The sequence below is a fragment of the Candida metapsilosis genome (assembly GCF_017655625.1).
Source record: "Candida metapsilosis strain BP57 chromosome Unknown scaffold1, whole genome shotgun sequence".
Lineage (NCBI taxonomy): Eukaryota > Fungi > Ascomycota > Pichiomycetes > Serinales > Debaryomycetaceae > Lodderomyces > Lodderomyces metapsilosis.
The window spans coordinates 1340734-1367075 of NW_027138159.1; the positions used below are offsets into that span (position 1 = coordinate 1340734).

The 26342-nt window shown below is 36.6% G+C and overlaps 11 protein-coding genes across 11 annotated transcripts; 5 read left to right on the top strand and 6 right to left on the bottom strand. All coding sequences in view use genetic code 12, as the record gives it.

Moving 5' to 3' along the window:
- Window positions 1-17: 17 nt before the first annotated feature.
- On the top strand, window positions 18-1689 carry I9W82_000582 (uncharacterized protein; the record flags this gene model as incomplete). Its single annotated transcript, XM_067694962.1, has 2 exons — window positions 18-336; window positions 503-1689. 2 exons carry the CDS (start codon window positions 18-20, stop codon window positions 1687-1689), a joined length of 1506 nt encoding a protein of 501 aa, XP_067550607.1.
- A 785-nt stretch (window positions 1690-2474) lies between these two features.
- Window positions 2475-7467, top strand: I9W82_000583 (uncharacterized protein; the record flags this gene model as incomplete). Its single annotated transcript, XM_067694963.1, has 4 exons — window positions 2475-5629; window positions 5797-5924; window positions 6032-6502; window positions 7127-7467. The coding sequence occupies 4 exons, from the start codon at window positions 2475-2477 to the stop codon at window positions 7465-7467; spliced, it is 4095 nt and encodes a 1364-aa protein (XP_067550608.1).
- A 355-nt stretch (window positions 7468-7822) lies between these two features.
- I9W82_000584 (TRAPP subunit) lies at window positions 7823-8329 on the bottom strand (the record flags this gene model as incomplete). Its single annotated transcript, XM_067694964.1, has 1 exon — window positions 7823-8329. One exon carries the CDS (start codon window positions 8327-8329, stop codon window positions 7823-7825), a length of 507 nt encoding a protein of 168 aa, XP_067550609.1.
- A 632-nt stretch (window positions 8330-8961) lies between these two features.
- Window positions 8962-9990, top strand: I9W82_000585 (phosphoglycerate mutase family protein; the record flags this gene model as incomplete). Its single annotated transcript, XM_067694965.1, has 1 exon — window positions 8962-9990. The coding sequence occupies one exon, from the start codon at window positions 8962-8964 to the stop codon at window positions 9988-9990; it is 1029 nt and encodes a 342-aa protein (XP_067550610.1).
- An 86-nt stretch (window positions 9991-10076) lies between these two features.
- On the bottom strand, window positions 10077-11051 carry HEM13 (coproporphyrinogen oxidase; the record flags this gene model as incomplete). The annotated part of the gene is made up of 1 exon (XM_067694966.1): window positions 10077-11051. The coding sequence occupies one exon, from the start codon at window positions 11049-11051 to the stop codon at window positions 10077-10079; it is 975 nt and encodes a 324-aa protein (XP_067550611.1).
- Window positions 11052-11433: 382 nt separating this feature from the next.
- KRE5 (Kre5p) lies at window positions 11434-15756 on the bottom strand (the record flags this gene model as incomplete). The annotated part of the gene is made up of 1 exon (XM_067694967.1): window positions 11434-15756. The coding sequence occupies one exon, from the start codon at window positions 15754-15756 to the stop codon at window positions 11434-11436; it is 4323 nt and encodes a 1440-aa protein (XP_067550612.1).
- Window positions 15757-15824: 68 nt separating this feature from the next.
- On the bottom strand, window positions 15825-16634 carry I9W82_000588 (metalloendopeptidase; the record flags this gene model as incomplete). The annotated part of the gene is made up of 1 exon (XM_067694968.1): window positions 15825-16634. The coding sequence occupies one exon, from the start codon at window positions 16632-16634 to the stop codon at window positions 15825-15827; it is 810 nt and encodes a 269-aa protein (XP_067550613.1).
- Window positions 16635-16775: 141 nt separating this feature from the next.
- THI6 (bifunctional hydroxyethylthiazole kinase/thiamine-phosphate diphosphorylase) lies at window positions 16776-18314 on the bottom strand (the record flags this gene model as incomplete). Its single annotated transcript, XM_067694969.1, has 1 exon — window positions 16776-18314. The coding sequence occupies one exon, from the start codon at window positions 18312-18314 to the stop codon at window positions 16776-16778; it is 1539 nt and encodes a 512-aa protein (XP_067550614.1).
- Window positions 18315-18766: 452 nt separating this feature from the next.
- I9W82_000590 (alcohol O-acetyltransferase) lies at window positions 18767-20185 on the top strand (the record flags this gene model as incomplete). The annotated part of the gene is made up of 1 exon (XM_067694971.1): window positions 18767-20185. One exon carries the CDS (start codon window positions 18767-18769, stop codon window positions 20183-20185), a length of 1419 nt encoding a protein of 472 aa, XP_067550615.1.
- Window positions 20186-20975: 790 nt separating this feature from the next.
- Window positions 20976-23957, bottom strand: TFC4 (transcription factor TFIIIC subunit; the record flags this gene model as incomplete). The annotated part of the gene is made up of 1 exon (XM_067694972.1): window positions 20976-23957. One exon carries the CDS (start codon window positions 23955-23957, stop codon window positions 20976-20978), a length of 2982 nt encoding a protein of 993 aa, XP_067550616.1.
- Window positions 23958-25023: 1066 nt separating this feature from the next.
- On the top strand, window positions 25024-26037 carry I9W82_000592 (uncharacterized protein; the record flags this gene model as incomplete). The annotated part of the gene is made up of 1 exon (XM_067694973.1): window positions 25024-26037. One exon carries the CDS (start codon window positions 25024-25026, stop codon window positions 26035-26037), a length of 1014 nt encoding a protein of 337 aa, XP_067550617.1.
- Between the last annotated feature and the right edge of the window lie 305 nt (window positions 26038-26342).

Consider the following 26342-nt stretch of genomic DNA (forward strand, 5'->3'; position numbering starts at 1 on the left):
TTATTTTATTTTCCTTCATGGGTGCTAGTAGTGACAAAAAGAGTGACGATATATCCAACAATTCAATGGAAAGAGATAGTGATACATTCATGGATGAACAACAACAACAACAACAACAACATAATCAACAACAGCATCAACAACAAGAGAGATTAGCTGGTGAAAACACTTTTTCATCTGGTACTCCTGTATACGATGAAGCAGCTGATCAAGACGTTGCTATTAACACTGATGAAAAAATTTTAAGTCAAAATAATAATGCATCTACAGACGATGGACAACAACAGCAACCACAACCTCAACCACATCCACATCCACATCCACAACTGGGTGGTGGTCCTGGTAATCATCAATTTATTTCCTTCTTCAGTAAAGAATATAAAAGCCACAGAATACAAATTCATAAACGATTTGTATTAATCAATTTACTTATGGCTACTTTAATAGACTGCATTATCAATATATTGGGGTTCCTATTTCAATATTGGCAACAATTTAAAAGAATTGAAAATGTTGGTTGTTATTGGTGATGAACAAACTATTGATGGGGTGCAACCATTATTTGGTAATGCAATGGAGGAAATATTACAACAACCACAAGCTAAAGCTATTGGTAATTGGCATATTTATAAAGAAAGTGAATTTGAACCCATGGCTAATGAGTTTAATAACACTATAAGAGGGGAAATTATTAGACGTATTCATCATCAATTGTATTGGACTGCTGTTTATGTTAAACCAAATGCTAGTTACAATTATCATCAAGCTTTAGCTCAGGGAAATACCAAATATAATGCATCTGATAATACAGTTGCTGTATATTATGAAACTGGACGTGATTTCCTCAACATGAGACTGTATGTTACTCCACAATTGCAAAAACTTCAAAATATGTGGTTTGCTCAACAACTGCAAATCTTGCCTAAATTAGCACAAAATATCACCATTGAAACCATGGCTCAAAAACAAGTAATTTCTCAACCTATTCATTTCACAATGGTTGATAGAATGCCTTTTAATAATAATGTCTTGAGTGCTCCTTTACAAGTGGGGTTCATTTATATGATTATTGTTTCATTTTTCCAATTCAATTTCTTTGCTGAAGCACATCAAAAAGTAGCCAAATCACCAGTGAAAAGAATCCATTATGTTGCCTATCGTTATATTTCCTCAGTTTGTTCATTTTTTTTCCTATCATTGATTTTCGGTTTAATTACATTGGCTTATCAAGTGAAATTTTCAGCAACTTATGGTAAATCTGGGTTTCTTGTATATTGGAGTATTTCATTCCTTACAATGTGTGCAGTTGGTTTAGCTACTGAAATTATGGGGATGTATATAATTCCATGGTACCCACCATTACTTGGTTTCTGGTTAATCTTTTGGGTTATTAGCAATATAGCACCAACATACACAGCAATGGCATTGACAAACAATTTCTTTAGATATGGATACGCAATGCCAGTTCATAATAGTTATGAAGCGACAAAGACGGTGTTTTTTGATGTGTACAAGGGACAATTGGGTCGTAATTTCGGTATTTTGGTGGCTTGGGTTGTTGTGTTGAGTGTCATTTTCCCATTTTCAGTGATGCATTTCTCCAAAGCTATGCAGAAGAAGGCTATGGCTGCTGCTGCTCAAGCTCAAAAGGAACAAGCTGCAAAGGAAAAAGGAGAGAAGACTGTATAAAGAGAGAAGAAAGGAGGACACTGTGATAATACTTTTAAAGATGATTTGATAGACATTTTATATTTACACATATATATTATAACACATACATTAATATCAAGATAAAGAGTTACCTAGACTGGACCATTCACCTTGAGTGTGTGTATGTGTTTTGGTTATGATAAATGAGTTTTTCATGTTTTGTGCTATTATCCGTAAATTGAATCTTTACTTTTGCTTGTTTCTAACCAAGTGGTACTACTTGTTGATTCGTTTGATATGAGAGTGTCAAGGTAAAGAGTGTGTGTGTAGTCTTTTAGTATCGTAAGTTTAGTTAGTTTAGTATTAGTTAGTTGGTTAGTTAGTTAGTGTTCAATGGGTGTTTAATATGCAATAGCAACTTAAAAACAAGGAGAAAGGCGTATTGTTTGATTTTGTGTTTATTATTACTATTCTTTTCATGTTGTCATTTGTAAAATTGGTCTCTATACTACTCAAATACAAAGTATATCAATTACTAATAGGAAGATAATATTAGTAGTCTACTAGTAGTAGTAATAGATTGATAGTATAGTACTACAATTGTGTTGTTGAAGTAGTTTTAGGTTTATCCGATGTATTATATGTATATATATATGTATGTAATAATACTGTAGTTTTATTTTTAGTTAGTGCTGCTATTTCTCTCGGTCTTTTTTCTTCTCATTCTTCCGTTTTTGTTGAACAAAATCTCCCTTTCCATTTCCACAAATTATATTTTACAACCAAATTAACACACTTACTTTTCTTTCCTTCTTTCTACAACAATGCCTGGTTTAACTGCAGAGGAAGAGAGATTAAAAGACATTAAATACAGACAATGGGGTCCATACGTATCAGAAAGATCTTGGGGTACTGTTCGTGAAGATTATAGTAGTGATGGAAATGCTTGGGATTCATTTAAATTCGAAGACTATGCTCGTGTTTCTCGTTGGTCTCAAGATGGATTAGCTGGTGTTTCTGATAGACGTCAATTGGTTAACATCACTATGGCTTTATGGAATGGTAAAGATGACATTTTGAAGGAAAAATTGTATGGTTTGACTAATAATCAAGGTAATCATGGTGAAGATGTCAAAGAATTGTATTATTATCTTGATAATACTCCTTCTCACTCATATATGAAGTACTTATACAAGTATCCTCAAAATAAGTTCCCCTATGAAGAATTGAAGGAAGAAAATGCGAAAAGATCAAGATTGGAGCAGGAATATGAAATCACTGATACTGGATTATTTGATAATAATGAATACTTTGATGTTGTGTTTGAATGTGCTAAAGACTCACCCGATGATTTGTATTTTAGAATTACAGCTTATAATAGAAGTGATAAACCAGCTCCATTGCATTTATTACCAAATGTCGTTTTGAGAAATACTTGGGCTTGGGGTACTAAAGAAAGTATTAATGAACCAAAGCCTCATGTCAAACAAGTGAATGACTATACAATTGAAGTTGAAACTCATAAATTTGGTAAACGGTACTTGTCATTTGCTCCATCGGCTGGTATTCATGATGATTCACCTGATGTTGAACCAAGACTTGTATTTACTGACAATGAAACAAACTTTAAGAAGCTATACGGACAAGAGAATAAACACAAGTTTGTTAAAGACGGTTTTCATGAATTGGTGGTTCGTGGGGATGAAAAAGCTGTGAATCCAGATAAAGAAGGTACACAAGCTGCTGCTTGGTATGTATTTGATCAAGATGGTGGTGTACCACCAGGAGACTATGTAACCATTCGTTATAAATTCACCAAGGACAATTCCGATGTTGATGAATACAAATTGGATCAAATTTTCAGTAAACGTCAAAATGAAGCTGATCAATTTTATTGGAAAGTGTCTCCTTTGCCAATTAGTGATGAATTGAGACAAATTCAAAGATATGCATTTGCTGGCTTATTGTGGTCAAAGCAATTTTATCATTTTGTTCATAATTATTGGGCTTATGGTGATCCGAATACTGTTAAACCACCAGTTAATCGTGCCAATGGTAGAAACAAGGAATGGAAACATTTATACATTGATGATATCTTGTCCTTACCTGATAAATGGGAATACCCATTTTTCGCTGCTTGGGATACCGCATTCCATTGTATTCCATTTGCCATGATTGATCCATGGTTTGCCAAGAATCAAATTGATCTCTTGTTAAGAGAATGGTATATGCACCCTAATGGACAAATTCCTGCTTATGAATGGAATTTCAGTGATGTGAATCCACCAGTACATGCATGGGCCGCGTATAGAATTTTCAAAATTGAACGGAAAATGTATGGCCGTGAAGATATTGATTTCTTGGAACGAGTATTCCAAAAATTGATGTTGAATTTTGCTTGGTGGGTTAATAGAAAAGATGCCGAGGGTAATAACATCTTTGAAGGTGGCTTTTTAGGGTTGGATAATATTGGTGTTTTCAATAGATCTGAAGCATTGCCAACGGGTGGTAATTTAGAACAAGCTGATTCCACTGGATGGATGGCATTCTTTTCGTTACAAATGTTGAATATCGCATTGGAATTGGCCAAGACTAGACCTGTTTATGAAAATATAGCCTCCAAGTTTTTTGAACATTTTGTTGTTATTGCTGATGCATTGACATTTAGAGGTGGTGAAGGTGATAATGAATCTTCTACAAAGAATTCACTTTGGGATGAAGAAGATGAGTTTTACTATGATGCTATTAGATATGGTGATCATAATACTCAATCACTACCAGTTAGGTCGTTGGTTGGTTTAATCCCCCTTTATGCTTCATTGACTTTGGAGCCGGAATTATTGGAAAAATTCCCATCATTTAAAAAGAGATTGGATTGGTTTGTGCATCATAGAAAAGAAGTTGCTGAAAGAACTATTGCATCAATGGAAACAAGGGGTGTTGGCGAGAGATTGTTGTTGGCCTTGGTTTCAAAAGAAAGACTTGTGGCAATTTTGCGGAGAATGTTGGATGAGACTGAATTTTTATCACCATATGGAATTAGATCATTATCAAAGTATCACAAAGAGCATCCATTTTCTATGGAAGTTAATGGAGAAACATTTAAAGTTGAGTATTTACCTGGTGAATCTGATTCTGGTATGTTTGGGGGTAATTCCAATTGGAGAGGGCCAATTTGGTTCCCCACAAATTTCTTGTTGGTGGAAGCATTGCAAAGATTTTACTTGTACTATGGTCCTGATTTGAAAGTTGAATGTCCTACTGGATCTGGTGAGTATCTCAACTTGGCACAATGTGCTCAAGAGATTCAACATCGTTTGATTCACTTGTTCTTACCTGATGAAGATGGCAATAGAGCATGTAATGGTGATGACGAATTGGTTAACAAAGATCCATTTTTCAAAGACTATGTTCCATTCTATGAATATTTTGATGGGGATACCGGAAGAGGTTTGGGAGCTTCACATCAATGTGGGTGGACTGCGGTTGTTGCCAAATGGATTCATGATAATGGTGTTACTTGTAGGATACCAAAGACTCCAAGAACACCCGTCAATAGAAGAAACTCGTCGGTCTTGTTACATGATAGTGCCAGTACTGATGAAGATGTTAAAAAATATAGACCTAAATCAGGTCCATTTTCAGGTAAATTGGTTAGAAGAAAATCAGGTAAATCATTATTGAATTTAACAGTTAATGCATTGGATCTCAATGATGATGAAGAAGAAGCTACTACAAAAGCTGCCGTTTGTACCCAATTTGATGGATTAGACCATGGTGTTTGTGTAACTGATGAGATTTTAAAGAAGGAATTGACTGAGTTGCAAAAGACCCAATCTGGTGCATCAATTGATTCTGGTGATGAAGTTGATGATGAATTTTTGGAACAAGTTAAAGCTGCTTTTAAGAAGTACAAGTCGAGGACTGATGATGATGATAATGTTTCAGGAGATGAATTTGAAACTAGACTTCATGATAAGTAAGTAGGAAGTTTTTTGTAGATGTTGTTTGACTTTAATAGAGGACCTTTTTTGCGTTAATATTTTGGTAATTGTACACGCCCTTGGTGGTTGTTGTCTCTTTTTGTCTTTGCTTTGCGTAATTTTGTTGTCAGAAATAAATAACTGCGTTTCGTCACTTTAATAGCAATACCACAATCAATAGAGGTAAACAGCAAAGGATGTCCGATTCGTTCAATACATATGAAAATGATTTTCAATTTGCTTTACAAGAAGCAAAAGCAAAGACATCACAAATAGAGTCAGTACAAGGTGGTATGTATCAGTTAGAGTCAGGGCGTATATCTCCCCGCCTCTATTACGTGGCAGGGAACCACTACACTTTTTGAATGCACCTAAATACTAACTCATCCTTCATACAGAACAACGTCAGACTTACCTCAAGGCAATTGAGGCCGCAGCAGATGAAGCATTAGAAGCACTCGATCAAATGACCATTGAAGTGCAAAACTTGCCCACGACACAACGATCTTCATACAACACCAAGATCCGTCAATACAAGTCCCAAATCGACGAAGTCAAGGACAAGTACAAGAAGCTTAGCGATTCCCAAGACAAACACGAGCTCTTTGGATCAAGGTACCGCGACAACGACGATGAAGGAGCAGATGGAGTATCCAATTCACAACGCAAACAATTACTCAATAACCAGTCATCCTTGGAACGATCCTCACAGAGATTACAAGACAGTCATCGTATTGCATTAGAGACGGAGAATATTGGCGGCAACATTTTGAATGATTTGCGATCACAGCGTGAACAGATTGGTGGGGCTAGGGATACTTTGATGCAGGCTGATTCGTATGTTGATCGGAGTATTTCGACTTTGAAGAGTATGGGGCGGAGGTTAACTGCGAATAAGTTTATTAGTTATGCTATTATTGCTGTTTTGATTTTGTTGATTTTTTTGGTTCTTTTTAGTAAGTTTAAGTGAGAGAGGTGAGAGACTGTGTATGAAAGGTTGTGTGTCTTTTTTAGATGTAATTTGATATTTTGTTATTTGAGATGATAGAAATGTGTAGGTATACGGAGTTAAGACAGTTGTAGTATTTATTATTGTATTTGTATTGATAATCGGAAGTATTTTATAGGTCGGAACGGTGTTTCACAAAATGTGCATCTCACTAAAAGATTGATGATGATGATGAAGAAACAGAAGAAAAAAAAATTCAGAGTCATTTTTTCACAACAACAAACCCAGGACACATTCACTCCAAATCAAAACAATAACTAGAACCCACTAAAGTCTCCAAAAATGATAAGAAGTATATTCCAAAGACAAATAAGAAATGTCCCACATTCCACCCTTGGATCAATTTCACAATCACAACAAATCACCAACCGCCTTCTTACCTTTCCCCCACGCATCGCTGCTACTCCATTATTATTCAAATCACAACTTCACACATCACCAATACTAAATCACGGCCACCTCCACAAACCCAACCCCGGTGAAGAACTCCACATCACATTCATCACGAAAGACGGTAACCAATATACCTATGAAGTCGCCGAGGGAGACAATATACTAGATATAGCCCAAGCTCACAATTTAGACATGGAAGGAGCATGTGGTGGATCATGTGCATGTTCTACATGCCACATAATTGTTGATCCGGAATTCTATGATGAGATTCCTGAACCTAGTGATGATGAGAATGATATGTTGGATTTGGCTTTTGGGTTGACGGAGACTTCGAGGTTGGGGTGTCAGGTTAAGATGTCGAAGGAGTTGGATGGGATTAGGGTTGCTTTGCCGGCAATGACGAGGAATTTGCAGAATAAGGATTTCAATTAGGGGGGAAGAAGGTGGAGTGGAATGGAGTTGAAAGAGGTTTCTGTATATAAAACAAATTGATATAGATGATTGAATTTTTGATTATAGACTTATTGACTTGGATATACGTAGATCAGAGATCCTTTACTTGGTAGTTATCGCGACTCTGTTGTCTTTCGTACGACCACTAGTATGTGGATGTGAATTGCCGCAAAAAAATTCACAGAGTATTCGCACCAATTTTTCATGCAAAGGTATCATAACCATTGCGTCAGAGTAAAAGGTTTCATAAATTATAGTACTGAGTTTCTCTACTTTAAGCTGTCTCATACCAATATGTGTCTACGTTGCGTCAAAAAAAGGTCTAATCTTATTCCTATAAGAATATGGGCAACGACTTCAAATACTGATCAGTCTCATGAATAAATCGTCCATTGTTTATCTTTCCATAAATTTCATTCTCTCCCAAACTATCATCCTCTTTCCATTTGAATTCAACCGGCAGCAACGCATTCTCAACAACATATCTAATGAAAAACTGAGAATATAATTGCCAAAGCTCCAGTTGTAAAGACTGTACATGTAAATCAGTAATTATAACAAACTTAAACCTAGTTAAAGATTCCCAGAAATGAATTCGAAATTGACCAATTGTTAATTGTTTCAATTCATTGAGTGGTGCTGAATCATCTGATGATGAAATGAGTTTTGTGGCTATTGTTTTGAGTGAGTATAGGATTCCAAATAGTAGTTTGGAGTTGTCAGCGTCATTGTTTTTGTTGATTTGACCAGTGGGCTTGTCGTGTGTTGGTGATGGTGTAAACTCCCTATTGTATATGCAGTTGCAATGACGATCAAAGATAAAGAATGTGTATATTGTCATAGCGTAGGGTATGTGATTGGTGGATGGTTCCCAAGGCTGTATCTACGATTCTTTTGCTTTTGTCAACAGAAAAAAAAAAAAAAATCCAAAGAAGTCATGTGACCTGCACTAAAGATTAAATATTAACCACAATGACAACATAAAGACTTGCCACTACTACTACTACTACTACTACTACTACAACTACTACCACAAAGGCACAGGGTCCACAGTATGTGCATAGTCGCCCCTAAGTATCAATTTTACCCACGTGTATCACTAATTAATACACAAAGAACGCTATTTTTCTTCTTCACTAGCCATTGCATGATGACATCGTGTGCTCTTAGCCTATTGTCAAATTGATGGCTTAATGCCGCTTTTGCATTCAAAACGGAATTTTCCGTACCTTTTCTTCTATAATTAAGGGGCTGGGGTGCGGATATTCAGCGGAAGTAATAATGGACGGTTGGCGTTACAAACAATGCAATCACAGTTTTATTGTTTCGGCTAGACAATAAACGCAATATATGCTTCTGTCTGCACTTGCAGATTACAATTGAGGTCCCCACGTGGGGCCCAAACAGTAAGATATATATAAAGCGAGGTCAAAAAGAAGCAATGGAGTAGAAGGTAAATTCTATTCAGTGACGATGATTTCCACTTTAGCTACATCTGCGTTGGTTTTTGTCAACTTGGCCTTTGCTGCTCAGCCAAATTACCTCCCTACATTTGACTCTTCAAAAGAATTTTTCCAACAAAGCAACCCATTGATTCCTGATTTCTTAGTTGATAACTCAAAATTTGGATTGAATGATAACTATGGCTGGAGTGATGTTGTTTCAAGCTTGAAACCAAACCAAAAGCTCTTCTTTTTACAAAGACATGGTGAAGGATGGCATAATATTGCCCAACAGAAATTGGGTATTGATCTTATTGATTGGCAATGTTACTGGTCCCTTCAAAAGGGTAAAGATGGTATTGAATGGTACGATGCTGAATTGACCCCCAAGGGACATGAACAAATTAAAAAGCTTGTTAATCAAATTAGAAACACTACCGCGTTCCCTCACCCTGATAAATTCTACGTCAGTCCTTTGAGAAGAACCTTGGAAACTTGGCAAGAAACTTGGTTAAACTTGCCTCATAAAACCGCCACCATTAAGGAATTTGCTAGGGAACTTTATGGTATTGATAGTGAAAGTCAAAGACACGATAGATCATACATTGAGCAACACTTCCCTGGTTTCAACTTTGAAGACGGTTTCCAAAGCGAAGATGTGCTTTGGAGTCCAATTTATAGAGAAGGACTTGAAAACATCTACTACCGTGCTGCTTCTTTGTTGACTGATATTTTTCAAGATGCTAAAGATGACAAGGTCATTAGTGTTGTTGCACATGGAGGTATTCTCAATGCAGTCTTGGCTGTTGTTCAACACAGATTGTACAATATTCCAACTGGTGGAGTCATTCCAGTTGTAATTGAAATTCAAGACAATAAAAAGATTTACCCCTTGGATAATGCTTTTATGAACTTTTTCTGGTGGTGTCCATTATCTCAACCAAACATTACTACACTGGTTAATGATGGTTCTACAGTTGTTACAACTGTATCTGCTTCATACTCCACTCCATCTGGATCTGCTTCACCAGTTTCAATTACAGCCTACAAATCCTCATAGACTTTATTGAGTCGTTTTTTTTTTTCGGTTTCAACATTACATCGTAATAGTATATACAATTTTAAAACAGTTTTCTTCATTTGCTTCTACACCCATTCGACTGGATTCTTCAAAACTTGCAATAATTGATCCTCTCTGCTACCTGGTTCAGGATGGTGATCATAAACCCAACTGGCAGTACCTGGTAACGACATCAAAATACTCTCAACTCTCGATCCTGGAGTGAGCAAACCAAATTGAGTTCCTCTATCCAATACCAAATTGAACTCAACATATCTACCTCTTCTAATTTGTTGCCATTGTTTCTCTTCTGGGGTGAAAGGTGTATCCTTTCTCTTTTCAATCAATGGTACATATGCTGGAATAAATGCATCAAAGCAACTTTCAATTATATGTAAAATTTCATCAGCTGGTTTCGAATCAAAGTCATCGAAAAAGATACCTCCAATACCTCTAGTTTCTCCTCTATGTTTGATAAAAAAGTATTCATCACACCATTTCTTCCACTTTGGGTACAATGTCTCATCATACTTATCCAATGCGTCTTTATGCTTTTGATGGAAAAGCTTAGCATCTTCTTCATACAAATAAGATGGAGTCAAATCTGCACCACCTCCAAACCACCAAGCTTGAATCTTTTTAGTATCCGGATCAGTAGTTTCGAAATACCTATAATTTGCATGAGTAGTAGGAGCATGTGGATTATGAGGATGAATAACCATGGATAATCCACAAGCAAAGAAATCAACACTGCCATCACTAGCACTACCTCTAAGGTTTGCATGATCTGCTCTCATTCTTTGAACTGCTTGTGGTGGTAATTTACCATGAACGACGGAAATGTTGACACCACCTTTTTCAAAAGTAGTTCCATTTTGTATAACCATTGATTGTCCACCACCGCCATTCTCACCTCTAGTCCATGAATCAGTGTGGAATTGAACAGTATCAACTGCTGCTAATGCTTGAGTAATCTCTTGTTGCTTTAAACGAATGAGGGCTTCCATCCGCTCTCTGATTGGTAATGAAGTATCATGGATCTTATCTGGGGAAACAACCATTGCTATTGATGTTGGAAAAGTGAGTATGTTATAGAAGGTGCTGACGAAGTATATTTTATGAAAGTCTGTCAAAGCAAAGAAGGGACAATGCAGGTAATTATATAGGAATTTGAATTGAACTCTGGTTAGAAAATAGGCTTCTGATAAATCATGTCATATTCGTCGTATAACTTTTTTTTTTCAATGAGGAAAATGTTCGTATGATTTTGTTCCGAAGCACAAAGATGGAACACATGCCACCTGACAAACTGGCATACATTTGCATATGTGTCCATATGAAGGTCCAGGTTTGACCTCACCTGTTTTTCATTTGTTCGTATAACATCTACAGTTGAAATACCTAAAACCTCCATTTTTTTTTTTTTTAACTTCTATGTATGGTCTATAACTCATCATGATAGAAGTCGTCGTCCTCCTCCTCATTTTCGTCCCTGTGTGAAGAATCGTTGGCAACAACGATCTCTTCCTCTTCTTCCTCATGTTTAGTGACGCCAATTTGATCAATTAAAACTGATACCTCTTTTTCATAATCTACCCATTCAGGAATCAATCTCTTTGCAGTATCAACCTTGTTCTCCTTGGTAAGTGGGTTGTTACACAAATCAATCATCTTGGCTTTGTCTAACGTTTCACTAGAACACCAAGTTTCACACCAAAGCCATTCTTGAGACAAGCTCTTGATCTTAATTTGTCTCTGCATATTATTTGGTAAATCTTGATCCAAGTTGCTCAATGAATTTGGATCACTCGATAATTTCTGATAATGAGCACGTAATCTATTACCAGCTTCAATCGATTTAAACTTGGGCAAGTCAACAACAAATAATGCACTGATGTGATATTTCAAATCATCTTGTAACACATCAGACCAATATCCCAGTTTCCAAAATCTGAAACCTTCAGTTTTCGGATTTGATTCGCACATGGGAGTAAAGCCATAAGGGGCACCTTCTAAATCCATATTCACCAATTCATCTAAATCAGTACGACAGATTTGATCGGCATCAATGAATATAACACGATCAAGGTCCTGTGGGAAAAGAACATCAAGGAATAGGATCTTGTAGGCCCAAATTTCTCTTTGTCTGTTAGTCTGTTTCCTTAAGAAACTTGGCCATTTGTATGTTACCAACTCAATCTCAACCTCAAACTGTTTCTTCAATAGCGGCATTGATGCTCTAAATTGTGGAGAGATGTAATTGTTTAAAAGCCAGAATTTGATCAGTTTTCTTGGATTGTGTTTCTTAACAGAGGCTATCATTATGCTGAGTAGTTTCTCATACTCGTGACCACCAGCAATTGAGAAGATATTGACATCCGCATGCTGCTTCTTTATGACAGCTTTCTCTTGGTTCAGAGTGACTCTGACCTGAAGAACAACTCCATCTAATGAAAATAGAGGAACCGGCACTGCTTCAAACGCAACATGATTTGGGTCAAACTTATTATCTGAAGCAGATAGCAATGAGTGGTATGACATGATACTAAGGGAGTGTACACCAGGTAATGCTTTCAATTGGAAATAATTTAATGCTGTCATAACCAAAGTATCTACCGAACTTGTACCATTTGATAATTGTAGTTGTAAGTTCTTTGGTGTCTTACCTGTATGAATATCTCTTGCACTTCCTTCGACAAGTAAACTTGACAACTCAAATGAGACGGAGAAAGAGCGCTTATTCAATTCGAAATTGTTCAAATCCACATCAATCAGGGAGCTTTTGGCAATGACATCCCAACGCTTAGGAACATCAATATTGATCGAGTAATTTGCTTCTGGGAGTGAAGAAAACTGTGCCAAGTCTCTATCTTCCCATTTTCCGTTATCCTTGAATTGCGGTATAGATGGAGGGAACACGCCTTGATAAAATCGTTCGTTCAATTCATCTCGTTTATATTCAAGTTTTGGCTGAAGCAAGACTCTCACATTGACAAAAGAAAAGTCCTTCACAGCATCAATGATATTGATTAGCTTTTGGGACTTCTTTTCAAGAGGGTCAATTATAACCAACACATCAACTGGTTTTGATTCATCAAATTTTTTATAGTCAATCAGATTTGACATATCTAAGGAGTTAAAATCAAATCTGTTCACGTCACTAATAAAAGTCTTGTCATCCACATGGAAAGATTTTGTTATTATACTGGAGACCAAGTCAAACCAATCCATGTCATGAATCCCAGATACGATCAGGTTGTACTCATACAACGGCTGGGGAAATTCATCAACGTATGTGAGAGCAACTTCATTTACCAACTTTAACCTCTGGCTTTGCTCATATTCAATTAGTTGTGACAATTCCTTTACATCCAAAATGACAGGATCAAGTCTTATGTATCTGGAGTTCACCAACAAATATGAATGTCTAACTGGTAAATGTTTCTTTTCCAATAGATGTAAAACGTCTTCATTTAAGCCAGTTGATAATTCACTTTCTTTTAAAGTCGATACGACATTGTTGATTTCCGAGTTCGTTAAAGCAGTCAATCTCCTCTTTTCCGCCAACTTTGAAAACATATTTGTGTTTCCCACATTAACAGCCCTTACCTGGATTGGCTTCCGCTTCATAAGGTTTAATAAATTGATAAGCTGGTCAACCATTTTGTTATCGCTAAAGTCTGAAATTAGCCATATAGTTGCATGGTTCTCCAATTCTTTATCAATTTTTCTAAAAACTATGGAAGACTTTATCAACTCTTGATCAATTTTCTTGTAAATGATATCACTAGGGTCTAATGGATGAATTCGCAAATTCCGTTCCAGCTTAGCATTGTTGTACAAGACATCCTTGAGATTGCCCTTTACATCTCCCAGCTTCAATTGACTTTTGATAAGTGAATTATCCTGCTCAATCTGTCTGCTCAATGAAACTTGCCAATTGGATATAAAAAGATCATGGATGACCCCATTCACAATAACCGATGGCTGATCAATTGAAAACCTGTTCAATACAGTATCAAAGTCAACAGTAAACCCACTTGGTAAGTTTACTTTCTCTAATAGCTCTTCAGTTTCATCTGGGCCTGATGACTCCATATACTTATAAAGCAACGCAAGTGCCTCTTTCTGATCCAGTAATGAAGCGATGTGGTATAGACGTGTTGCTAGCTGCTCATCCAAAGGATCCTCACCAATTATCGGCAAAATACCAACTTGTTGAGGAATACCAGAATCCAATATAAGCTTTGAAAATGTGAAAAACGCTTTAAGTTGTTTCTTGCTTCCCAAATTCAACGCAAATATCAAGTCATGCACATTTTCTTTTAGTGGGGGGATTTGATTATGTTGAAGTTTTCGAGACTCAGCACCAAGATATGCTTCTTGACGATCAGTTGAGTACTCGGCATAATTAGTGTCACTTTCAATGTCATTTATAAATATGACACCACCCTTGGATGGAAATTTCCGATTGAAATTGTGTCGATATACTTTGAACCTGTTTTCATTGTTTCCCATCAATGTATTACCAGTCCTGAACTGAGCCTGCTTGACTGCAGATAGTAACCCAAATTTTGACAATAAAATCTTCGCTTGGACTGAGTTGAATCCTAGTTTGATGAGATCCTGCATCATTGTCAATTCCTCTTTGATTTTATCCGCTAGTTTGTATACATCCAACTCCAATGGATGAATAGGAGAGCCATTTATGTAAATCCCAAATGACTCCTTTGATAACCCTATTTGCTCGTTGCCCACCACTTTTGATTTAACCTTTTTATAACTAACCAGTTGTGGTAGTTTATTCAAATAGGAATAAAACTTTGGCATATTGTTTAACATTGTTTTAAGTTGCCCAAACTTTGTTATTTTCAAACCATTTGATAAAAGAAATGATGTAAGCTTGATACCTATGTCAGTGATATCTCCGGTCACTCTTGCAATGGCAGTTGAAGCTGCAATTGACTCAAAATCTTTATTCAACTCGTATGTTGAACGAGGAGAGTATCTAGCATCTGTTACAGGTAGCTCTACCACATATCCTGGCAATGCATCCACTTGCTTACTAACCAGTGGAATATATCTCCATACAAATCTCAATTTCCCACTACTAGCTTCTTCATATAACACCTTGAGAAATTCCCTTGTTTGGTCCACGGTAGGGTCACCATAAAATGCCAACAACGGAGATTCATTGTTATGACCAACTATTCTGTCAAATAGAAAAGTTTCTTGGCTGGATTTATCAGTCTGGAGTGCAAATAAATCATTGACTGAGCAATATATCTTGTCGTTGTACAACACCCACGAAGGGACAAGTCCATTCTTTGTTTCAACCTCGTTTCCAAATGAATCATGAGCACATTGTGTTTTCAATCGTGAGCCTAATTGCTGTAATATCCCTTCGTAGTGAGTGTAATGCGAAGCCACACGCGGAGAATGCTTTTTGTTGACGAGATTGAAATTGATGTAATCGATCGATGTTGGGTCAAGTGCTAGTTGATGTAAAACGTGGTCGTATATCGCCTTATCTGTTCTCTCATCACTTTCCTCTAATTCTCCAAGGCCAAAAATGGCTTCCAACGTTGGAACATATAGTGAAGAATTGAATCCGGCAATGCTTTCTACAAAATTCGACACGAAATCCACTTTTTTCCAAGGTGCTTTCAAATCAATTATCAATGAGCTATCCTCATCTGCTGAGACATAAACAATAATGATGGATAAGGTGAATAGTAGTTTAGTAATGCATTGCCATGGTATCATATTTCGGACTAAAGAAGAAATGAGGTGAAGAAAAGTTACAGTCGCGACTTGAATAATTTTTGATCGATTTACTCAATTACAATTATATCATCATTGTTGTCTCTGCTACTTCCTGTCTTTACGACCTCAACAACCTCCACATCAGAGTCACTGTTTGATCCATAATCATCATCTAGATCCACAATATCCAATTCCTTTTCATCTGGAGCCTCACTTTGTCGATCACGATCAGAGTGACACCGTTTCGAATCCTCTAAACGTCGTAGAGCTGCTGCCAACATCGCCTCGCGAGGACTCCTCGGTTTAGTGACTGAAGCCAGTCCTAAAACCTTTGTTTCCGCTTTGAACCCATTTTTAGTCACTGCAGCAAGTCTTTTGGCCCTCACATCAACAACACCAGACAGTAGTCGTCCCAAACCGAGTCTATTCTCTTCGCACCGGTAGTTGGAATTTGTTCTACCATATCTAAGCTCATCGAATCGTGTCTCCAACTTTGCAAGGTAGTCGTAAAAGTCTTTATCATGTTTCCCATAGACATTATGCGTAAGCTCGTGTAAAAAAGTTCCTAGAATATCACTCATTGGTAAAAACAGTCTATCATTGTGATGATACCGTAGCCGTAACATAATCTTTTGGCCCTTGTTGACGTTAAGACCTAGTAAGTTTTCACTTTTAGGAAACATCTCACACACAAGTCCTACTTTGAAGTTGTATTCGTGTATAAGCGGCGCTAGTTGTTTGATCGCGTCATGAAGTAAAGAGTTTGCGTAATCTCGATCTGGATATCGCATGAGGGAGCCTATTTTGCCAACATTTGCAACTGGTGATGGTCTGTTTGGTTTCCTGATAGGAAACTGACCTCTACCTTTCTTCACCATGTTTGAATTCGAAACGGTTTGACTGAAGAGATTGAAAGGTTATATTTATTTATTTTGATTCGCGCGCGCCACATCAATTATTTAGAGAGTTGCAAAATTGCCTCTCCGATCATACATTCTACTATATATACTCTATAAAACTTAAACGTTCTTTTCTGGATTTTGTGAAACTTCACTTAACTTATCAAGGAAGGTAATCATGAAAGAGCCAGGAGATTGTGATATCTTACCTGCCTCTGCACCAGCTTTGTTATATAATCTTACGGCTATTTCAGTAGCTTTCAAAATGTCTCCTCCAACAATAGGGTTGGCTTTTTCAGCTGCTAAGAACGATGCAATAGTGCTTCCTAAGGAGCATCCAGTACCTGTTATACTGCCCATAACCGGATCTCCACCAGGCACTTGTACCATTCTCTTGTCACTGCCTATTATGTAGTTGGTTTTGCCAGTAATTACAACCGTGCAGCCAAAAGTACTTGCAACTTGGACCCCTTTCTCTAACACTTCAGCATCCTTAGCATTTGAAATGGAATCCACACCTCGCATATGGTTCTCACCGTCATCAACGTCTTCGTGATAGAATGGCGTAAGTTTCCAAATGCTCATGATCTCCCCTACATTCCCCTTTATTACAGTTACAAACCCTTGATTTAAAAGCTTTCTGCAACTTTCAAGTCTCGCTTTTGAAGCTCCACAAGCAACAGGGTCAAAAACAATTGGCTTGTTGTACTTGTTATAAACTTTCAATGCAGTGGAAAATATATTCATTAATTCGGCATTTGGCGTACCCAAATTCATAACGAGTCCAATGTTGGGGATACCAGAAGCAAATTCATCAAACTCTTCTGGTAACTCTGACATAATCGGTGATGCTCCAATTGCCAATGTAACATTTGCACTAAAGTTTTTAACCACATTGTTCGTAATGTGATGCACCAATGGATGCAGATTAGTCATATTTTTGATAATAGAGTGCTCTGGTATGTCCTTGTCAAATGTCTTGGTTACTGCCCACTCTGGTGTATAGTCCAATTCAGCACGTAATGTTTTCGTTGCTTCTGCTGCATCTTCATTAGCCATAATGCAAGAAACAACGGCAATTCCATCAAGACCTCTATCACCAACGCGGCATTGATGTATAACTCTATTAGCGTTGGAATGATTTATACCTCCAATTGCCACACACCGAATATCTTTACTCAACTCATGCAATTGCTTTCTAATCCCAATTGGGCCAACACCACCAGGAGTTTTTACATCTTTTTTAGTGTTTGTGGCAAATGTTGTGCCCAATCCAACATAATCTGCCACTCCTTCACGAACAACTTGTCTCACTTCTTCAGGATATGAACAAGTTACACCAAGAATCTTGTTTGGTCCAATCAATTTCCTCACCAAAGTTGCTGGCATGTCATCTTGACCAACGTGAACACCTTCTGCATCCACCGCCAATGCAACATCAACTCTATCATTAATAATCAATGGAATGTTTTTAGGTTTGGTTAATTTGTGGACATGTTTTGCCCTCTCAATGAAGTCTAATGTCGATATGTCCTTTTCTCGCAATTGAACTAAAGTGACTCCATTGTTGACTGCATCCTCCACTTGTTTGAGAAAAGTGGAGGAGCTTGGAATCATGGTGGAGTCGGTCACCAAGTATAACGTATAGTCTACTTTCATAATCAATTGAGTATAAAGTCAGCAAAGATTAGTGTTGTATCGACATTTTTTTTCAACCCTTCCGAAAGTTGATGAAAGAAGTCTATGGCAATCACCATAAACGCATATTTTATGCGCTTAGATGGATGAACTCAATTTTTAACAATGAGACATCCCATTCATCAAGGTCTCTTCTATTATACAATGAAATTCAAGAAGGAAAGAAAGTGTTCCGACATTCTTTTCTTCATATGAATCCTTTCAACATAGCTTGCTTCTATGTATGACTAATGAACCGCAGATATCACTGATCGCCATGTTTGGAAATTTTATAAACGCGGAAACGGTGTTCCGTATTGTGCCAAAGAAAATTCTGAGTCATTTGAGTCATACTAACCTTTGAGGAACAATACAAAAGGAAATACCTTCTACATCACCTAGTTCATTTTAAATATATTTGCTACAACGGTGCAATGGTTAAACCCCAACATACAAGAAACCCTGAATTCAACGAACGATATTACATTTGTCGAGGAACTGGGAAATTCTACAGTAATTTTAACATCACCGTAAAATACGATAAACCAATAACCAAAAGTCACTTGTCGATCGCATTGAGAGGTCTTATTTTGCAAAATAGCTGGTTTGCTCAAAACTTCTTCAAGATTGCTAATACTGATAATGAGGAGAATAATTTTCATAATTGGAAAGTACGAGTACTTGATCGAATTGTATTTGATGATGTGGTGACGTATGAGACTATCGACAAGTTTGATGAGTCTACTCTTGAGTATCTCAATGAACAAACTTTGCCAATGAATGTTCAGTTGCCATTGTGGAGAATTATTGTATTTGAAGAAAAGAGTAGTGGTGATCAATTATTGTCTGTTTATGTTGACCATTCGCAATATGATGGATTATCGGCTGTCCAATTCCAAAAGGATTTATCTAAACAGTTGGCTGGCTCAGTAGATGATGCAGAAGTGAAGGAGACTTTATTTGATTATGTATCAGATTTTGATCATTTACCATCCAAGCTTATTCCAGCTTCTGAAGTCGTTACTGATTTGTATTTCCCCAATTATACCAGAATTTTAAATCACTACTTAGGACAGTACCTTCCGTTCTATTCAAAGCTTTCAAATTGGATCTATTCGAGTGATGACAAGTTGCCGTTCTTTCAAAATCCAAAGCCAGTGACTAAGAATTTAACTACAAAGTACAAGATTATGAAATTTGATTCAGCCAAAGTGGATGCAATAACCAAGTTCTGTCGATCTAAAGGAATCACATTGACCGGATACTTTGATGTCTATTTTATTAAAGCGTTACAAGAGACTATATTTAAAGCTATTGACCCGCAAACACAATTCAAAACAAACTCATATGTGGCGATTAATGGTCGAAGATATTACGATGATGATATTAAAAATTTCAAATACGGGACTATGGTATGCGGTAATCCCGTTATTCTTCCACCTATCAATGATGACAGTGTATTGACAGCTATGAGTGATTTCCATACTCAATTGCAAAACGATATCAAGACTAAATATGGATTCAAAACAATTGGAATGTTGCAATATGCCAATCTTTCCAAATTTTTCAATGACAAGATTGGCAAAATAGGTGGCGGTCGTCCAACGATTACTATATCCAATCTTGGTAAGGTTGCTGATTCTAATGATACATATCGATTTAAAGATATGTACTTTGGCGCTAATGCTGGTGTATTGTACAACTTTGTTTTAAACATGACTACGGTATCAAGTAATGAAGTGACTGCTGTGATTGGATACTTACCCGAATTTGAAAGTTATACTCTAGGGGACAAGAATGCAATTGATGAGTTTTTCAACTTGTTTAAATCTTATATTAATAATGGGTGCTAGATAATAGACTAGATTATACAAAAGGGACTCTGTTTTGTAGGGCTCTGTGTATGGTAGCTTATTCTAACTTGGCTTGAATATATGCATCATAGTAACACCAGCTTCCACCTTAAGCACTGCTCAAACATCCCGCTGCTGGAGCTAGTTTTACTTGCTCTGTATTTTTCCCCATCTCTCATATCGTTAACGACTTGCCCTTATGCCCCTCAATCCTCCTCATCAACTCCCTTGACCTCCTCGCCCCAAACTCCTCACACTTCTTAATAGTCCCACTCACATGAACACAATTGAAAACAACGCGCTCCCGCTCAACCCAGTTGCACAAACTCATCGCCGCCACAATCATTTCAAATTGGCCCCGGCCACATCGTATTATCCCCGTTGATGTCTTGTTTGAAAAGTACTTGAGCGTCATTAGCATCCCTGCGGAGCCGGCGCCGTGGTCGCCGTAGTGGTCCTGGATGGATTTTCGGATGGCTTGGAGGATCAGTTTGTGGGATATTGAGGGTGGTGAGGGTTTGTGGAGGGTTAGGAGGGCGGTTTTTTGTGAGGTTGTGAATTGGGTTGCGTCGTTGGTAGTGGGTGCATCTGTGGTTGTGGTGGTGGTGGTGGTCGCAGAGGGGGGGTAGATGATTTCGAATAGGATGTATCTGTGTTTTACTCTAACCATTGTTGACTGATATGGAGTATAGTTTTAGTTTGATGAGGTTTTCAAATTTTGTGTGATGATGATTTTTCGCATCACCAAAGGTTTACAGAACATTACATAGTATACACTACATAGTATATATTACATAGTTAGGTACTTTTCAGTCAAATGTCTAGCCATCTGTGAGTTCCCATTAACACTGTAAATCAAGCTCAAGTTGTAAGCAGCCTCCCATTTCAAATCATAATCTTCATCAATATCCTTTCCACAATCATCCAGAATCTTCAATACTTTATTATAATGACCCACAGCAAGACTTGTTAATCCCAACATATGAAATAATCGTCCAAAATTGTATTCAATTTCTTGTACCTCATATATGGATGGATTAGTTCTGAGTCTGTTGGTTTTATATTCCAACAAGATACTTATTCCTTGTAATAATTGAATGTGTCGATTTGAACTTAATCTTTGCATTGATCGATGGACATGAGCCAATCCCAATACAAGACAAATCATTGAATCTTTGGAAAAGCACTTGTAAGCTCGATTAAGGTAAAATACTAAAGAGGAATGACTTCCTTTCCCACCCAATAAGTTGGCATAAATGTAAATCAAATCTGGATGTGAAGAGCCTAGCTCGATATTGGAAACATCAGCAGTGATGTTAGGCATACCTGAAACCAGTTCCTTAGTATAACACGAGTCATAAGCTTTAATCTGTCTTAGGAAAAACTTTTGATGATTATAACAGGAAAACGTTTCCGCAAATATAGCTCCTGAAGAGTAGCAGCAAAAGAATAATCGACACATGTATGGTGAAAATTGATTTTGAAGTAAGAAAGTTCTTATATTGTGAAATACCGTAGTTGCTGCTTGTTCTTGTTTAATTCCAAACATGAGTTTCAATAATCTCAACATGGCATCTTTACTCTTGTCATGAACAAAAATGTTTACCGATAGGGCAATGTTTATAATATCATCAGCATATTCGGTATTATCTTCATACTTGGACATAAGTAACCCAAATTGAGCAAAAATATCAAACCATTGATCATAAGTTAATCCTCTAAACTCAGTTTTGGAAACTAAAGTTTGACGAGTAAATGTCTCCTCCAGATTAAAACCTTCCAACAAGTTATAAGCACGAGCTAATTTCTCATCCAAATCGATGTCTTTACGAGTACGGTACCGTATTATTCCTTTAAATCTCTTTGATCTATCCTTAGGAAAGAAGCTCTTGATGCTGGTAAACATTTCAATCAATTGAGATGCCAATTGAATCCATGCTGCAATTGCCACTCGATCTCCTGAGTTCATAGAATCTTGTAATCTCTCCATACGACCATATTTCTCCAATACTTTCCTCTTGGCATTAGCTTCAACTTCTTCCTTTTCTTGTTCAGATAGTTTAGCCCGCTTTGGTGCTTTGCGAAACTTGTTTCTAATCAATGAAAAACCCTCAGCTGCAGCAGCTGCAGCTGTTTCCGGTTCATCATGTGATTTATCCTTTTGCCAGTTCTTTTGATTAACCATCTGTACTTCATTGATCAATGCTTCAGCTCGTACATCATCACCCAAATGATACAATGTCTCAGCTAGTGCCAATTTAAAATCAACATTATTTGGTGAATGAGTTAACAACTCTTCATAGGCTTCTTTTGCCTCTGTGTAATCAGCGATTTCAAAATAGCATTTACCCAATAATGAAACCAAGTCAAAACTAGAAACTAATTCTTCATTACCAAATGCACGTGTGAGAAACGTTAATGCTTCTTCATAGTATCCAAATTCTTGCAATTGTTTACCAGCTTCAAAATTCAAATCAGCAATTTCCGTCTGATTATCATCTAATAAGTATTCAAAATGATGCATTGCCTCTTCCTTTTGATTTAATCCTAGTCTAAGTGTCCCCAATTTAAACCTTATATCAATAGGGAGATCGTATGGTTTTGATTTAAAGTCAGCTAAATCGCGAGAAGATTTTAAATGATTTAGCTTCTTGAATCGCCTTTTGGAATCGAATTCAGAATCATCATTTTCATCCCACCAAGTTTCATCCAATCTTCCTTGAATCCATCTTGCCGCAAGCTTCAATACATTGATACCAAGCTTAAGAGATCGATGTTGAACATGCAACTCTAGCAAGATATTCAACTCTGGCCAATCAAACTTTGGATACAACTCTTCACTTTCAATATCAGGATTAATATTTTGATCCAATATTCGCATGTATAAGTTGATGGCATCATTTAAACGTTTTTGTTCCAGATATACTCCTGCCAAGTACTTTATAATATTTGTATCTTGAGGATACAATTGTCTGATTTTTTGAAATCCATCCAAAGCTTTACCAAATTGTCGCTTTTCTTTATAAAGTAATGCTCTTTCAAGGATGTAATTTGCGCTTCTTCGAGTATCTGAAGTGATGGCTCTTGTATAACAGTAAATAGCTTGATCGATATGGCCCAACTCATTAGATAATTCAGCAACTTGGCCCCAAAAGTCACTATCCCATGGATGTAAATTAGCAGCCAAAAGCCATGAGCTACAACATTCATCGAGTTTCCCCTGTGATTTATAAATTTCACCAATTGCTTTATAAGCACTGAAGTTTTTGGGGTCTTTTTTAATCACATCAACATACAATTGTTGTGCAACTTGTAAGTCATTACGAACGAATGCTTCATTTGCAAGTGACAAGTTCATTCGTACTTCTGGGTCCAATTCTCGATTATCTGCCCTCATCATTCGTTTTCTGTAGTATGACTTGTTGTGTTTGGATAACTTTTCTCTTCTATTTCTTACTTTGAAATTGCTGGCTCCTTTAAGGGCGTCTTTGAAATTGTATTCATCGTCATAGTCATCTTCATCTAAAGACATATCTTTAAACTCGTCATCATCTTCATCGTCCGAAGGAATAAATAAAGGTTCTTCGTCGTCATCATCATCATCACCTAGATCTAGTTCACCTTCTTCCATATCAAGATCTGACATATCTAGTTGAGTAAGTGCTTTGTCAATCCTATCATCATCATCGTCATCCTCATGGTCTAGTCCCTGAAGTTTGTTATCTTCAAAGTAGTTGTTACTCGGTAGCTGTTCTTCTTGCTGTTGTGACATGTTGGGGATATACGATTGAGCCGATTAATAGTTTGGTGTCTATGTAATTGAATAACAAATGGCGTATCTCAGTACTACTCTCTTGATTTGAAGTCCTTAAAGTCTGTTGTTGTTGCAAAGGTTTTTTGGTTTGGTTTATTTTGGTTTTTCTGGTTTTACGTTATCCAGTGTCGCGAATTATTCTTCCAGTGTCGCAAAAGTGTAAGTACATAAAACTCAGGTATATATATATATCACATTACCTTACACAGGCTGACAGGTACATCAGTAGTAGCAGCATTTAAACATTATCTCGCTATATATGTATACCTGTATGTGTCTGAAAATTGAGTGATAATTACGTGATTGCACATTTTACGCACGTGACGTGCACTTTGGCAAAACTCAATGAAATGTCAAATAATAAGAACAGCCGTTTCTTTTAGTACATTTTGTTATGCTAAAAGAGACATTGTAGATCTATACACATATTGTAGTATCATGAGATCTATATTTATATGGACTCTCATTTGTGTAAGTAGGATATATATATTTTTGTGTATCATAATATAGTATACGACGTACATACAAAGAACATCATTATCATCGTATATATCGTATATAGGGTATTGACTTTGGTCATATTGCTACAATAGTTGAATAGTATAGGGTATAACCCCTATTTTCAGGATGCAATAATGAGGTATAGAGTTTATTGGGAGTAGCATATCCTATAAGTTGTAATGTCGTAAATCATATTTTCGTGACAATGAGTTTTTGCGTCATTCTCTCCTTTTTCAAAATTTATCACAAGAGAATTGAACAACAACATCAACCTAATCATACCATTTACTCAAATAACAAGACCCTATTCATACAACACTACCACTGTATTTATCACTAACGGACTGTATAAAACAACTTACTGCTCAATAAGACAATACTAGCTAATACCTACAATTGCATAATCTGTATTAGTAAGAACTCCTTAAACTAGAGTCATCCCTAGGGAAAACAAATTGCCACGACACCCGTTTTTTTTATAAAACTTACACCAATTAGCTGCTATAATACAATTGGGTTTATCATGTCTGATCTCAGACGAATTGCTATATCAAATACCAATATAAAAGGCATGGATGGTACACAGACGCCATCATCCATTCATCTGCAAGAAAGTACCGACGCAGCATCAGGTCAAATGGGCAAAACTGACTCCGAAATTAACTTGACACGTCCTGAATTGTATGGAATGTATGAAGGAGATTCCTTTGTTGATTATAATAAAGATATTGACGATTCTTCATTACTTGATCTTAATGTACTAAACACTGGTAAAAATGGAGACACTATAAAGCCTAAAGAGGAAGAGCCAACTAAATTGACATTATATTCACTTCCATTGATTTTCAAGTTGGCAATTTTGGCCATTTCTGCATTCGTTTACAATCAAGTTACCAGACATATCAATTACAATCATTTTAATGAAAATCAATTGGTCAATTATCCCTTAACAATTACTCATATTTTTCTCAATTCATTTGTTTCAAAATTTAGATTGAGTAACTATATTGAAATCAGTACTACTCATTTCCCAATTCTTTTCACCATTGATGACATTTTGGCTTTAACTTTACAAGGATTAATTATGGCTTCATTACATCCTATATTGGATAAAATTACCCCACAAATCTTTTCCAAAAGATTACTTTCATCAAACCCCAACCCAAATTCCAAAAGTCAAGTTTCAAGTGACTTGATTCGATCATTTATAACATTCTTAGGTATAAGTTATGCCATTCGTAAAATCGAGTGGAATAGTTTTTTACAAGTTTCAATTATTTGGTCATTAATTAATCCTGGTTTATGGTTATTATTAGATGGAACAATTTCAGGCTTTTTGGCTTCATTAATTGCCTCGGGTGTTGCGTGTGTTTGCATATATTCTCAAAACTACAACAGTATCATTATTAATAACAATAGTGGATTTTCTAAAACTAATAATGATGTTATTGCTTTGTGGTTATGGATTGGAAGTTTCTTCTTTTGTGGAATCATCATTTTTGGTAAACTAGGAAGAAGTTTATTTGCAAATAAGTAAAAATATGACCCTTAACCTTTGTGATAGAACGTGTCTTTTGATATACAACTTATATATATATATTTATATTCATATACATTGTTTAGTTTCTTGTACAAGTTTTACTGTTTTATAATCTTTATCTCCTCTTCAACACCTTCCCTTATGATACCTTCTTCATCCACTTGCGTCACTGACCCTCCTATTCTTCTTTCATCTCTAAGCTGCAACAATGCTATAGCTACCACAACAAGTACAGTAGCAACGGACGAACTAATTAAAGCAATAGCACCATTACGAAATCTACGGCAAAAACCACAATTATA